Source organism: Ammospiza nelsoni, chromosome 20 (assembly GCF_027579445.1).
Source record: "Ammospiza nelsoni isolate bAmmNel1 chromosome 20, bAmmNel1.pri, whole genome shotgun sequence".
NCBI lineage: Eukaryota > Metazoa > Chordata > Aves > Passeriformes > Passerellidae > Ammospiza > Ammospiza nelsoni.
The window spans coordinates 7,810,601-7,825,782 of NC_080652.1; the positions used below are offsets into that span (position 1 = coordinate 7,810,601).

At 40.2% G+C, this 15,182-nt stretch overlaps 1 protein-coding gene across 1 annotated transcript in view; it reads right to left on the reverse strand.

Annotated features, from left to right (window-relative positions):
* Positions 1 to 15,182, reverse strand: part of MED27 (mediator complex subunit 27) — an 85,750-nt gene that overhangs the window by 47,280 nt on the left and 23,288 nt on the right. The window contains exon 3 of the mRNA XM_059486363.1: positions 5,368 to 5,498. Within this exon, the coding sequence (XP_059342346.1) occupies positions 5,368 to 5,498 (131 nt within the window). The remainder of the gene's footprint in view (positions 1 to 5,367; positions 5,499 to 15,182) is intronic.

The following is a 15,182-nucleotide window of genomic DNA, read 5'->3' on the forward strand; positions in this document are numbered from 1 at the left end:
CATAGCATAATTAAACAAGTTCTCTTAAAAATTACAAAATTTATGAACATTTATTGTCTTAAGCATCTTTTGCCATTACCTTCAGAAATACCTGCCTCTTTTTTACGTACTGAAAATCCCTGAACTTAGGAAGCAATTAGATGCTGTTTATAAAACAAAATGCTGAAAAAATGCTTTCCTCCAAAAAACTCTTGGCAAAGGGCTCAGGATTTTTCCTTAATGCAAAAATGATAAATTATACAAGTTAAGTTCCAAAGAATTTATTCTGGCACATCTGATGACTGGGTGTATAGTGTGTGTGTATGTATATATGTGTATATATATATATATATATATATATATATATATATATATATATAAATATAGCTGTTAAAACCAGCAACTTTTTAATTTAATACTATATCCTTCCTTAAAAGTAATTTTGAGTTTCCTGAAGAAGGCTCTTGACGAAAGCCAATGGAATCTGACAGTACTAATTATATGACAGAGCCATTGAACAGATAAGACATTAATGCTGTGACAGAACAACACTTTAAGTATGCTGGTATTAAATTAAGCTCCAATAAACACAGAGTTTGGGATATCTGTAGAGTTCTGTTCCAAATCCAGATGAACAAATGCCTGCTGAACTTTTTAGGGAATCCACTCACCATACAGCATCTTTAGTAATGCAGTTCCAAAGGATGCAGAAAATATGGATTTCTTTTGAATATATCCTTCTTCTCTAGAAAAATTATCCAGATGAATTCTGAGGTGTAGAGAGCAGATCAGAGACCTCCTCCATCTCACCCAGAACAATGAGTAGAAACAGAGTGGCCATCCAGAGTCTCTATATCCTCAAGTCTTTGTTATCTCCTAAAAGAAAAGCTATCTCCACAGATTTTTTTTTTTTGCTCATTCATCTAGAACAGTATCATGGGCCGCACTGTATTTTCCTTTATTAAAAAGAAAAAAAAAGTAATTTTGCTGGTGTGCTCCTAGCAATAGAGTACAAATTTACAGAGATTTTTACTCAATCTATTACAGTATTTTCACTGTCAAGTCAGGGCATATATCAGACCACAAGAGATTTACAAGACAAGTTGAAGAGCCTTAAAACAAAGAAACTGGACTCTCTTTTACTCAAACCTCTCTGTTCAAGCCTGAAGTTGTCAAACAAGAACAAGACTTCCACTTGTTTATTGTTTATAGTGTGCTTATTTCTTCAAAACCACAAAGTGACAACAAATGACCCTAAAAGGCACCATAAAGGGCAAGAGTCTCAGTACCTTCTGTAGTGATCAAGTTCTTGTTCTGGCAATTTTCATCCAGACAGAGAAGACAGATGATCATTCTGGGAGCACTGAGAAAGCCCCACACAACACAGCTATCAAAATCACAGGGTTTCCAACTGAGACTCCTAAAAATTCCCATTAAAACTGACTGACTCTTGTGTGTGCCACTGAACTCCACTGCAAGAACACAGAGAGCATCCTGGCCTTCCTCTTTTCCTCCTTCTCTAGCTCACAGTGGCTCACTGCTGCTCTCCAGCTGGACAGTGACACACCAGATTCCCTGGGACCCCAGCAGGGTGGTCTGTTGCCCTAATTTTTTAAGATTTTCTAAGCCTTCTGATGTTGACATTTTTGTAGCGAGCTTTCTCACACACTTTCTGTAAATAACTCATTGTTTTGCATTCTTTTATGGAGGAAGAGAAATCTGATAGACTGTTAGTTTGTCCAGTGTCATTGGAGAGGTGGCACTGTCACCCTCCAATCCACTGTCACTTTTAGAAAACTATAAATGTTAGAGTCAGAAAATAAACTTTTCTTTTTTCTTCACCTTGAGAACAGCGGTGTGAGCTTGTGTTCTTTTGTGTCCTATAGTGACAGTGGTCCAGCAGCAGGATTACCCTGTGGACTCCCTGCTCTCAGCACTCCCCAGAGAATTCTGCTGCCTCAGGGTCTCAGGGACAACTTCCTAACTGCAAATTTGTGGTGCCAAGCAAAATAATACCAGATTTATTAACTGCACCAATTCCTACATTTCAAGAAGAAAAGAAAAGCCCCACCATCATTTCCTATTGTCTTTATTGATTCCCAAGCAGGAGCAGCCACCCTGCTTGTCAGCAGGGCTGCACACAGACACTTCCCCAGGCTCTGGGAGGAGCTGACAGCTCTCAGCACTCCAGCAAACACTGCCTTGAGATTCCTGAACAGAAGGAAGGAACCCGCAGCCAGATGAGAGGCATGTGAGGGAATGCATCCATTAGCACGTACAGCGAGATGTCTTGTTAATAGAAGACAGAAGGAGGGACAAAGCAGGCAGAGAAAGCAGCCAGCAGTTAGTCATTTTCTCACACACATCATTTGGCTGGGAATGAGACACACATCAATCCAGGCTTCCTTTCTGCGCTTTCAGAGCCAAGGAAAACCAATACTGAAAAGCAAAACCCAACGCCAAAAGGCCTCGCTTCAAAACTGCTCAGCACACTTGCAAGTCCTCAAATAAACAGGGAGAAAATGCAGATTTTCCTCATAGGGCAGAGAACTTCCATTTTCAAAACCACCTTTTGGATTTAAAATTGTTGCTCTGTTTCAGATATTTACTAGTGAAGAATTAGAAGCTCTCACCTCCAAACCAAAGCACATCAGAGGACAGCCTAAGGTTGGGGAGGAAAAGGAATGAGGACCTGCCAAGAATCACTTTTGCCATCACCAAAACCTTTTCTCCAGCTCCTGCTGTGAGCATAAAATAGGAAGAGATGGCTGAGTCTCCAAGACAGGCATGGGTGTGCTTTGCTTGATTGGTTTCTTTTTAAAAAAAAGGCATTTTGGAAGGGAAAGAAGAAAAGCAGAGCAGTGATAGAGACTGAAGGCTCAAGTGAACAGTGAATTGAACAAAACTGGATTTTTCTGCTTTTGTGAGATGAAACACCATTTGGGAAGTTTTAGTTTGTGGAATACAACCCAAGTCTCACACCAGCAGCACAGATCAAAGACCTGGATGAACAAGAAAACTGCTCAGCTTGCACCACTGCCATGGGGAACGTGAAGCACAATAGCAAAAGTTACTCATGCAGTTTCTTCAGGGAACAGGACCATAAATAAACAGATAGTAACCTGCCCTCTAATAACACCTGTAACTCAAATACAGACATGTTTACTAGTAAACCAGCCATGTGCAAAATCTGCATAAGAATAAATTTGTTTTAGGAGATTCTTTGCCCAAATCATCACCTCTGATACCTCCTGAGAAAGTGTTTCCTGCATTCCTTTGCTGGCAGAGAGGATTTACTGCAGTGTTGATATTCACTCCAACCTGCTCTCCTGAAATGACATTTTGGCATACAGCTGGTTTCAACTCCTGTTTAAGAAAAGCTCAAGATAATATAGCTGTTCTGAACAACATTTAATAAACACTTGACTCATTGTTACTCAGCCCAATGACTTGTCACTGAACTTAATTTTAATAGCATACATCAAAGCAAAAATAGACCAAGAAATAGTTATCCCTTTCTTGATGAATTAATAAAGCTTAAAAAAAAAATCCATGGGATTTGCCATGGGAATATTAGGATGCAGGATGCCCTTTCAAGGAGATCTGTAGTTTTGCATCTGGATGTTTTCTTCTTTTGCATTTTATAAAGAATGAAGGGGAAAAAACCCCAGTGCATGATTCATCACTATTTGCATGAAACTACAGCAAAATCAAGATATTAAAATCCATTTGTCACACCTTTTTTTTTTTTTTTTCTCTAAATACTTTTCATAAGCCTATTTCAATAAGTCTTTTCATAATCTCCTTCTGTCCTGTGCTGGAAACAAGATACTGAGCCCAACAGGTATTTGATTTGCCTTAATATCACTATTATTCTCTTAAGAGACTGAGATAGCAAAGAAGAACAAATATGGAAAGGTCAGAGAGGAGCCAGAGAGGAGGCAACCAGTGACAGATAAAGGGCCAGCTCAGCAGAAACACATTTTCCCTGTGAATAATGCTGGAAGAGGTAATAAGATACTGAAACATAATTCAACTACTGCTTAAAGTTTAGCTACCACACTAAAATTTCATTCTATCTGCAGATCCTAGGTAAATGCACCACCGAAGGAAAACCATCTACAGATAACAAGCCATATAATACCTTTAAATATGTATATTATGTATCTCACATTAAGATTTATACAGCTGCATCTGTTAAGGAACAGATTTTTGTATGCAAAAGTATGAGTTAGCTCTTTATACACATTTCTAGTAACTAGAGATGCCATGATTAAGAAATGAAAGAAAAAACACCAAAATACCTTAAGACCTTTGAAAAATCTGTGTTAACTGATATACCAGTATTCCAGTTTATAGACTTCCTGGAGAAGGAATCCATTTGATGTTCCAGATACCCCAACAAAGAAGGAAAACTAACCAGCCAGTTTGTCACAAGATACTCCTGTTCCATCCCACATATCAGAGAAACAAGATCTGGTTTTCCAACTACTGCTGGAGCCCCCTTCAAACCATTTTCCTTTGGCTGATATATTGGTAAAACAATACAGCATTTTATGGATTCTTGGATTACCAGCACTTTCAAGTTAATATACAAGGGGAAAGCTCTGTTGACTCTGATTTTTTTCACATTTCCTGTCAGAAGAAACCCTCTAAATGTTAACCTGTGAAATCTGGTGACAACAGGGACTTTTATTATTACAGCTACAAGGTTTTTGGTAGCACAGTGTTTATACATCAGTGACTCTTGTTTTGTGAAGAAAAGCAGGCAGTTTCCACAAACTACAAGGATGCTCAGCACAATGAACAATTGCTTAGCACTTCATTTTCTACATAATAATCATTTTCTTACAGGTAACTAAATATATTTCAGGTAGTTTATTAATTTATAAGCTTTGTTGTGCACATCTCTGTGTTTCTGGTATCACTACACACAGGCTGCTCAAAGTGTTGATACTCTCTGTCCTCAAACAATTTCTAAGTGTCCTCATAATTGCTTGTCACCTGCACAAGAGGTTCAGATCCAATGCAAAATTAACATATGGTGAACAGATGGACTCAGAACAGACGTTTGCCGAGAAAGTACTCACACCAAAGACTTTTTGGCTTCAGTCTTTTAGGACCTTCAGAAAAGTCCTGCTTGAAGCTCCAAGTCATAACAATCAGGTGAGCACTCATTCCTCAATGACAAGCTTGTGTTGCAAAAAGTTTTTTAATGACCTGCTACAAAGAGAATGTGTACAGAACAAAAATGCAAGCATGAGGTCGCTTATTACGATTACTGAAATTATTATTATGATTGAAAATTAAACCAAAAACCCATTAAGTTAATAAGAAATGTTTCACCCCCCTAAGCATGGAAACTCTTCCAAATATTCCATTACTTACTGAGGAGGCAGGACAAGAGTTGTTGGCTGGGCTTTGGGTCTGCGCTTTGCAGAGACTCCCATCTGGTTGGCCGAACGTTTCAGAGACTGCTGATTCAAAAGGCCAGATGCCAGCCCAGCATGGTACTGCAACTGGATAAGAAAAAACATATATATATTAAAATACACACCTCTGCAGTACTCTGTCTGTGTCAGAGCTCTGCTACCTGTGGCACCTGATTCAAATTACAGCCAGTCAGGAAGTTGGTGTGTGGTATTTCAGATATATTGCTGGGTGGAAGACAAAAATTTGTCTTCCACAAAGCACATGGGAAAAATCTGCTGTGAAATGGGAGCATTAGGGCAAGTAAGATGGAAAATCACGGACTTCCTCTCAAGTCTACCTCTCTTGAAACTTGGGCTTGCTTTTAAACATTGAAACTGTTTCTCCTCTCTAGGGACTAAACATTCTCATTTTAGGAAGAAGATAAGAGGAAGACAGATGCAACCTTTTCACAATATAAACCAGCTTTTTAGAAATAACACTCATCTTTTTCTTCTTAAACATAAAACCACAAAACATTTGCAAAGGAGTTTCTATCACTGTAAAGAAAAGTCTTGTTTTTAAAATATCTGCTTGCACATCTCCATAGCACCGCAGAACAATTCACATTCAGCAGCTTTCTCCTCAAAACTTCTCTTTTCCTTTGCCAATAAAAGACAAATTTTTGAAGGACACAACATGAATCTGCAGGATTTTGAGCTCTCAGATTTAAGAACAGCTACAGGGCTCTGCCTGTCCTGCAACAACCTCCAAGTGCAACAGGTTCTCCTCTGAACACTTCCAGTTACATTCTGAGTGCCCCAATTTTGAACTGGAAGGGGGAGGAAGATTCATTGTTGGACAAATGTGATTTCCTGCATCATTCCAGTACCTGGATCTATGTGTTCACTGCATTGTCTGAAGATTTGTTCTGAAAAAGATGAATTGTTTCACAGTTAATCCCTCTAACCCCATGGTCTGCACATAAAAAATGGGTTCATCAGGAAAGTATGATTTTAAAATGTTCAGAAAACAAAATGGTCTTAGACCAAGCTGTTCTACAGGGGCTGAGTGAAAAAGAGGGATGAAAAGCTTGGAATGATGTACCCAAAACCACCTGTGAACAGGAGGGGAGCAGTGCCCTGACTCAGATGTCACTGCTCAGCACATCCAGGATTTCCAACAGGCTCCAGGTTCCCTTGGCTGCTGTGCCACGTGAGCTCAGCCTGGCACAACATGAAGACACATCACATTGCTAATGGGAAGGGAGCTGTGCTCTGCCAGGGAAGGGGGGGATTTTACTTCCCCAACCAATGGATTCTGCTCAAATTTGTTTTTCTCCGACAGTTTTCTGAAATGAAAAAAAATCAATGAGAGCGATGGAGGGTCCCTGTTTGAAAGGCCATGTTTCAGTGTCAGGGCTTAGTTTTCAATCTTCACTACCTGAATGTGCAGGGAGTGCAATATGCAGGGAATTAAAGGCAAAGACAGGCAGAAGAGCCCACTGACTCAAGGTATATGCTTTTCCTTTTCCTTCCTGCATCTTTTTGTACGGGTGACACCATCCACTGATGTGCCCTGTGCAGGTGTTTCAGGTAAACAACATTATCTGGACACTTGCTCAGAGATGGAAGTAATCACTTGTACTAATCAGAGATGGATTTTAAAGGTAACCTCTTAAAAACATTTCATAACCTCCCAGCTAGTGACATTTAGTGGTCAGGCATTAAAAAACAACCAAAAATCTACTAAAGGAATAAAAAACCCCCAGATTTTAAACCAAAATTTTGTCCTTCAAGGCTGACTCAAGTGATTAAGTTATTTTTATTAATTATAAGTATTTCTCCCTAATCTACCTTTGCTCTTAGGAATGCAGGTCCAACTGTCAAAACCTGTAAGGGCCATTAAATATTTACCAAACCATCTTTATAATGGGAGAAAAGGTCAAAGTTAATAAAACTGACAGGCAGCTTCTGTCCAGCTTGATTTATGCATTATTAAAGCATCACACTGTACTGCACAGAGTGCTCTCCTTTCTGGGGACAGGGGGTGTTCACTGAAGGGACCAGGAAATTGTTTCTTAATCATTTTACTGAGGAGCAGAAGCAAGACTGAAAATAGTGCCAAAGCAGGACCACAGGTATCAGAACTATGGCCAGGAGATTTATGGTCTGATGGACAGAAAATACAGGAGCCATTCAGTTCCCTTTTCTTCTTACAAAATCAACACCTTTGTCTGCCAGCACCAACCATGAGAGAAATGTCAGCTAAAAACACACCAACCCCCCCAGCAAATTTTTGCTTACTAACAAGAGAATGCCATTTCCAAACACATTCTCTCCACTTTAGGGAAAAGTGCTGAAATGCACTGTCAGAGGATGCTGTGGGTGCTAAAAGGCTCAGGCAGGGAGGCTGAGAGGAGCTCATGGGACACAAATCCTGTTTGGGGTTAATGAGCACACAGAAGCTCAAGGAGTCCTGAATCCAGGGAATGCTGGTGGCTGCAAGAATACGGGGAGAAGGTTGCGGGCATGTGGAGACAGGAGGTGACAGAGCTTGGGTTGGAGCAGCAGAGCTGTTGTGCGCCAGCACCTTTTGGGGGGTGGTTTGAGACCTCACGGCCAAAAATTGCGGAATCGCCGATGGTCAAACCTGCCCTGGGCAAACCCAACAACATTCCCAACAATATTTCCCACAACATTTCCAACAACATTCCCCACAGCGTTCCCCCCAGCGTTCTTCACAGCGTTCTTCACAGCGTTCTTCACAGCGTTCCCCCCAGCGTTCCCCACAACCTCCCCCCCAGCGTTCCCCCCAGCGTTCCCCCCAGCGTTCCCCCCAGCGTTCCCCACAGCGTTCCCCCCAGCGTTGCCCACAGCCTTGCCCACAGCGTTGCCCACAGCGTTGCCCACAGCGTTGCCCACAGCGTTCCCCACAGCGTTGCCCACAGCGTTCCCCACAGCGTTCCCCCCAGTGTTCCCCCCAGCATTCCCCACAGCGTTCCCCACAGCGTTCCCCACAGCGTTCCCCCCAGTGTTCCCCCCAGCATTCCCCACAGCGTTCCCCACAACCTCCCCTCTGCTCCTGGCACCTGTGCCCAGTGGTGAATACTCACTGAAATGAGCACTGCACCAGGCAGTCGTGCAAATCATCCCCCTATCAGCTGCAGAGGATTTCCCCATCACTACTGCAAGCACCCACGTTTTCCAGCTTTGGGGAATTCCACCTGGCTTGTGTGAGGTTAAGCTTTCCCTAATGAAATATTTTTCTGTATAATATCAATGAGATTGATCCGTTTTCCCCAATACATGCAGATGAAACAGCAAATCTATTTCAGAAAAGCAAGAAATCAAAACCAGCAACAACAAAAATCAATTGACAACATTTAGCAGCCAGGATAAACCCCAGTGCCAACTTGTACAGGTTTATGATGAATCTCATGATAGCTGACATTTTTCTAAAAACTGCAGTTCCAAGCAGATGTGTGAATTCTGCTTAGGAATGTAGGAAAGGTACTGAAAGTAACACTCCAATACATACAAATGCTTTACATGAAGCTAAATAAAAACAGAACTTGGATTACTTTAAATTATTTTTTAAAGATTAATTATTTTTCTATGTTAATGGCCACACAGCTAGATTTTCTAGCACAAAATGCTATCACTAATATTTCACATTTTCAGTGCTCCTGAGTATATTAAAAGTATATTCCTGTATTAACAGCTCTTAATCTTCCTCACTAAGTGAAAAGTATCAACAGTGAAAGCACTTGGGAGTTACTTTTCTCACAGCTGAATTGTAAGGAGGGCAATTTCTTCATCTACATAAGATGTCTTTGGCTTTCACAGGAACTATTTAAACAAAAAAAGGTGTATTAAAGAATTACAGATCTGATTTAGCACTGAAAGCATTAATATTTTTAAAGAACTTAATCACATAATATCTTTTCCTTACTCTACTCCAGTGACCCCTCTTACCAGAAATAAGGTAACAATGAAAATAACCAAAAAGAACCTCTACATCCCCCAAAAATCCTGTCTTGTGCAGATGATCTTTAAGATTTAGAGCAGACAGAAAACTCTGTTATAGCCAGAACCCTGCAGGAAAGGCCCCTTTGTTCAGCTGAGCAGCACTGACCATATTGTGACAGCTTTCCATCTTAGCCTCTAGGGTTACTTTGCAGTGAATGTTATGAAACCACAAACATGGGCCCAGTGCTCATTTAAAACTTTGAAAACTAAAGCTTCATCATTAGAATCAAGCTGGGTCTAGAGGTCTTGAGTTTAAATAATTCATGGGCTGGAGATTTTGCATGTGCTGACTGCTGCCCAAACAAGTGAGTACACTGCAGTTACTGACAAGGCCATCCAAAGTTGCAAAACTGGTTGAAAGAAGGTAAGAATCAAGGAAAAAAAATTAAAAAGCAATCAATTGGAGCATTAGCAACTGATCACATCAGCTACAGCTGCACATTACATTTATATTTTGCTATTAATTAAAGCTTTCTAAGCACCAACACTTTAAAAAGTGAAATCAGAAGAGTAATTTTCTTTGTAATCACATTACCCTGTTATTTATTATTCCATTCTTATGTAAATCCTTAGTGATCATATATATAAGCAGAAAAACATTTTCTCAGATCCAGATAATGTAAAGTTTATTTCCATTCCTCCAAGGAATGCCTTTTAGAGAGGTGGCTGACAGATACTCACTGTAATCCTGGGGATGCACATTTGCCTCCTTTAGGATGCACAGTGCTCTGCCCCTCATCATTAAGCAACTTCTCCCTTGCAGATGAAAAGGGATTTGTTTATTATGATAAAACTCTACTTGCTCTTTTGAAAGAGCAACCAGCAAGCAAGCAGGACACTCCCACAGTTTCATCTCTGCAGAGTAAAGCAAGCAAGAGAGAAATTATACTACCTTAATTGATATTTTAAAGCTTTTCTCAGATAATGAGGCCTGTTTGGAAATTCTCTTTTTCTCCCAACAACGTTTGATCATTTTAGGACAGCTGAATTCCTGACTTGACCAAAGCAGCATCAATAAGCCAAAAGGAGAGTCTCCAATTTCTCTACTCATTGGTTTTCCTCTTGTTGAGCCGGGTTGCAGGCTTTTCAATTAATAGAAAAACTAGACAGCATGTCTTTGCTCTATTTTACTATTTAATTAGGACATTTTATTCTATTTTTAAAAAAGCATTTATGCCCCCTTTCCAGTTTATAACAACATTTAAGCCAGAAACATGCTATCCATGAGAGGAACAAAGGCTGCTCCCATCTCATTCTTTTTTTAAATCTCTGTGGAAAAGTTATTGCCCCTTTTGCCAAACACCCGGATCTGACTAAATGTGTCAGATCTGTCACTAAAATGTGACAATTATGAGCTCACACTTCTCTTATTGTCCCCTCTCATGCCTGGGCTGTGAGATGCCAGGTCTATAAACCGGGATATGGAGCAGGCTGGGAACATCACCCTGCACAGGCCTTCTCCCTTAGGGCTCTCTCCTCCCTCCCTCCCTGACCTAGGGAGTTCAAAAACAAGCTGAGACATTTTTATTTATTTATATATATAATGACACAATAACAGGAAATGCATTGATACACATCCCTGTTTCTTTTAATGTCTTGTTTTTGCTACAGGTTTTATTCGATTGTCTCTGAATTCCTATTTTTGCTGAGAGTGCTGTTTTACTTAGTGTCAGATTTCAGCCCTAAAATGTGTTCTTCCTACTTTTCTTTTGAAAACACAGAAGTTCTGCTGATGAATGACTGCTGATGAATGCTCCCTCACTCCAATACTGCTTGCAAGTCTTTGGCTTTTAACCATGCAGAGATAGCAAATCTCATGGCACTTTCTTCAAGGAATTGGTCAAAACTTCAGTATCTGCATCCTTGCTGCCAATAAAATGACCTGCACTGCTTAAAGTCTCTGCAAAAGCCAGTACTCCTCCTCCACCTTTTAAAAAAATGTTCTGGAATCCATTTAATAGCTACAGAAATTATATATTCTTGTTTTTTTGGATAATGTCAACATAAAGGGACACAACACAGCCACCACCATGGATTTTAAAGGGATCTAGTGTTTAAATTGGATAAAGAGGCATAATAATCATAATCTGGGGTTACAAGCTACTTTATGCACTCTTTAGAAGAACAACTGTATTTTATGCTTCAAATGTTTATACCTCCAGGTATTCTGAAGGATTTGAACATACATATTTACTGAAAGATAACTAAATGAACCAGCATTTATTTCCTTGTATATGCAGCTACGACACAAACACATAACAGAATCACAAAAAGCAAAGTAGAATTATTACATTGTGTTCTGCATCTAAATGACAAAATAAACTTAGGTGTAGTAACAAACAGCAGCAGCAGGTTATTTTTGAGTAACCCTGAAGGCAGGTGGTGGGTACAGAGGTTTTTCAGAATAGGTAAATGGTCTCATGTCACTCTGTGAGGTGTATTCACAATTGTGTGCTCCTTTAATGGACTTCATTAAAGTCTAAAGACCCAAGAAGTGCACATGATCAATAGCTGACAGAAAATCCTAATTCCTTTTTGACAGAAGCATTATCTTTGTATAGGACAAACTATCTGTAGCAGGGGAAAGTCATCATTAAACTCCAAGATAAGGATACAATTAGTGCCTTCCCCCACAGCTCTGTGCTCCCTTAAACAGCCACCAGAACTCTGGAGACACTGCTCTCCTGCTAAAATTAGTAATTTCTAAAGCCCTAGACTAAATCTTTGGTGTCAGGGGCTCAGGTGGCAGCTGTGTCAGTATGAAGGATGACCTGCTGCCTCTGTGACAGGGCGTGCTCAGGTGCTTACACAAGGAATGGGAAGATAAAGCTCAAATGGCAGAATAAAGGGCTGCAATCAGGTACAGAAACACTCCCCAAGTGTTGTCCAGCACCCTGCCATGATTTGCAGCTCTGAGGGGAGCTTTACTACAGCAAACAAAGTGCTTTACAGACAAATCAAGGAATTCATACTTTTCAATATAATGCCTACATGGTGCAGGTTATGTAAATCCAACCAGTACAGTGCACAATCAGGCAAAGCAGAGATGAGGGAAATCCATTAGTGGGAAAGCAGTGGAACAGTAATAACAACACCCAGTACTTGTGCTGCTGATTTATTCTCTCCCTAACTCATTCAATTTAATTATTTTAACTTCTGTTGAATGCCTTTCCTTAGCTTTGGTGACTTGCACAAAAATTAAAATGCACAATATCTTTAGACTTTAGGCAGATACCCATACTGATGTCTGACAACAGCCCAGCTGAGGGTTTTCCTGCCAGCACAGGGAAACCTAGCTTTCCTCAGCATCCTGTGCCTTTCCTGAAGGGGAAATTAGAAGACCACAATTCCACAGTCCATCCCAAGGCTCTGCCAAGCTACACCAAACATCACCACACTCTTCTGTGACCACCCCACTGTACCAGCAGAAAGAGCTGAAGGAATATTGTTTAAACTGAGCTGAAGTTGCCAAATTAGGAGCTAATTCTTCCTTAAATGGTTACTTTTACTAATATCTTTCTTTACATCCAGCAGGCATCCTGAAGCAAGGCTGCAGGGGATGCTGATTTCCAGCCTGCCAGTGACAAGCAATTAAAGCTTGGAGACTTCTGGAACAGAATGCAAGAGGCCTATTCCCCTATTCCTACAACAGCTGCAGGATATTCATGAGCAGATTGATTTATCCATCTTTTCTAGACACTATGAAGTCACCCACAGAAAATATTCATCCACAAATAAGAGCAAATCTTAAATTTAAGATCACTATTATCACTAATTAAACTAAGAGGTTTTAACTCTCATCCTTCCCACGTAACACCAGAGACTTTTACAGAGACAAACCCTGGAATCACCACAGGTGTCTGGAAATCCTGAAAAATCTGATTAAAAGCTATTTCAAGTAAGACATCCAAAAAATCAGTAGACATTTATAAAAGTCGTAGGCAAATTACCTCTTCAGACATCAAAGAATTAAGTTATGAATGTTTTTGGGAATGCAAAAAGAATCTATCAGGTTTGATTGATAAAAGTGTAGCTTTTAACTAAGACTGAACAAATGGAAGACTGGCAACATTCTTTTCCAGAATAATATGCTTCCTCTGCTTTTTTCCAGCATAGTGCACATAAATCAAAGAAATGTTAAAGAGGCCCATACATCACAAGTTGGCATTTCTAAACTATTTACAAAATCTGTTATAGTGAAGAGGATGGAAAACACAAAACTGTGACCAGCAAAGTTCCTGAAAGAAAAAAGGTACTTCTACCATCCCAGCAGGGTAAAGGTTGGAAACTCTTGACTGTAGAGTTTAAAATCATTAAACCAAAACAATCCTGATAATGCAGGGCTGCAAAAAGCAAACAGTATAGAGTTACCAGCCAACATCTGGTGACAACTAGACCAGAGCACTGAGTACCATGTCCAGGGATGGTGATTTCACTTTCCTGATCAGCCCTTTCCAATGCCTGAGCAGCTTTTCTGTGGAGAAATCGTCCCTCATGTCCAACCTGAACCTCCCTGGAAATGCTCTTAAGGGGCTTTGAAGTACAAAAGCAGGGCTTTGTACTGCAGAGAGCCCCAGAAATCCAGTGCTGAGCTGTGTATCCACCACATCTTCACATCCCCACATCTATGCACACAACAGATTTCAACAGATTAGGTTTTCCTCAACTAATTTTACAGATGAGAATCTCTTCTTTTGAAAGGAAAGAAGTGGATTATGGAAAGTTTATGTGTCCATCTGTTGGAGATGTCACACTCTGACTAGAGAGTGCAAAAAGCACAGAGATGTTTTACAACCAAATCCCAAACTTACAGTAGTCTGAACGAGTGAAGAGCCATATGCTTTGCAAAAAAACACCTCTTTTGCTACACATTTTTTTGCCACAGCACAAAGAGTAACAGTTCGAAAGCTGCTGTAATCTTTATTTCTGAAAATAGATCACATATTCTTACTCTCATCTGCCACACTCGGGTGAGTTACTGATAGCAAACCAGAAAAACAAGGAAATACTACTCTGGGAAATGCAAATTAAAGGCATCCTGCACTGCAAGGAGATACTTGCAGCTACAGAAGAGGGGCAGCTCAGAGAACCCAGGACTGGGATGATGCACAACAGAAGGTTTGGTGCAATGACACATGAAATGCTTTTACAGTTTTCTCTGTTGGAGACTTGCAGTGGGAGCATTTGAGATGAAGCTGGGGGACCTCAGAAATAACTTAAAGAGTAAAACAAATGGAATACACTTCATCCTATTTTCATGGGAGCTTATAATGATATTATAATTAACTCAATTACACCACAAGATTAATAGCCTTTAAAACGCTCCCAGTCATTCATTACAGGCCTAATTAAAACTCTCTTTTGGTGCTGAGCCAGCAAGAAATATGAAATTACTTACTAGCAACCATATAGAAGTATACAAGGTATTACCTTTACTATGCTAGTGTTTCCATGGTCACAATTCAGTGAGAAGTTTGGATTTGGGTTGTTTGGGTTTTTTTTAATACCAAAAACAAAAAGAAAAAAGGACAAGATCCACTTTAGAGGCTCCAACACCTGCAGCAGCATATCAGCTCACTACAGCTAACCAGTTTATTTCTAGTTTTGCTGCAACAGTTAAGGGCTTCTACAATAGCAGATGCCTTTCCTCCCACACATCAATTAATTTGCAAATGCGCTCAGGTTGTAGAAATAATGAAGTGCTGAATGCTTCTCTATTGACAAGTTTTGCTGTCAGGAGGTGGATGCTGTGGGCGAGGTGCT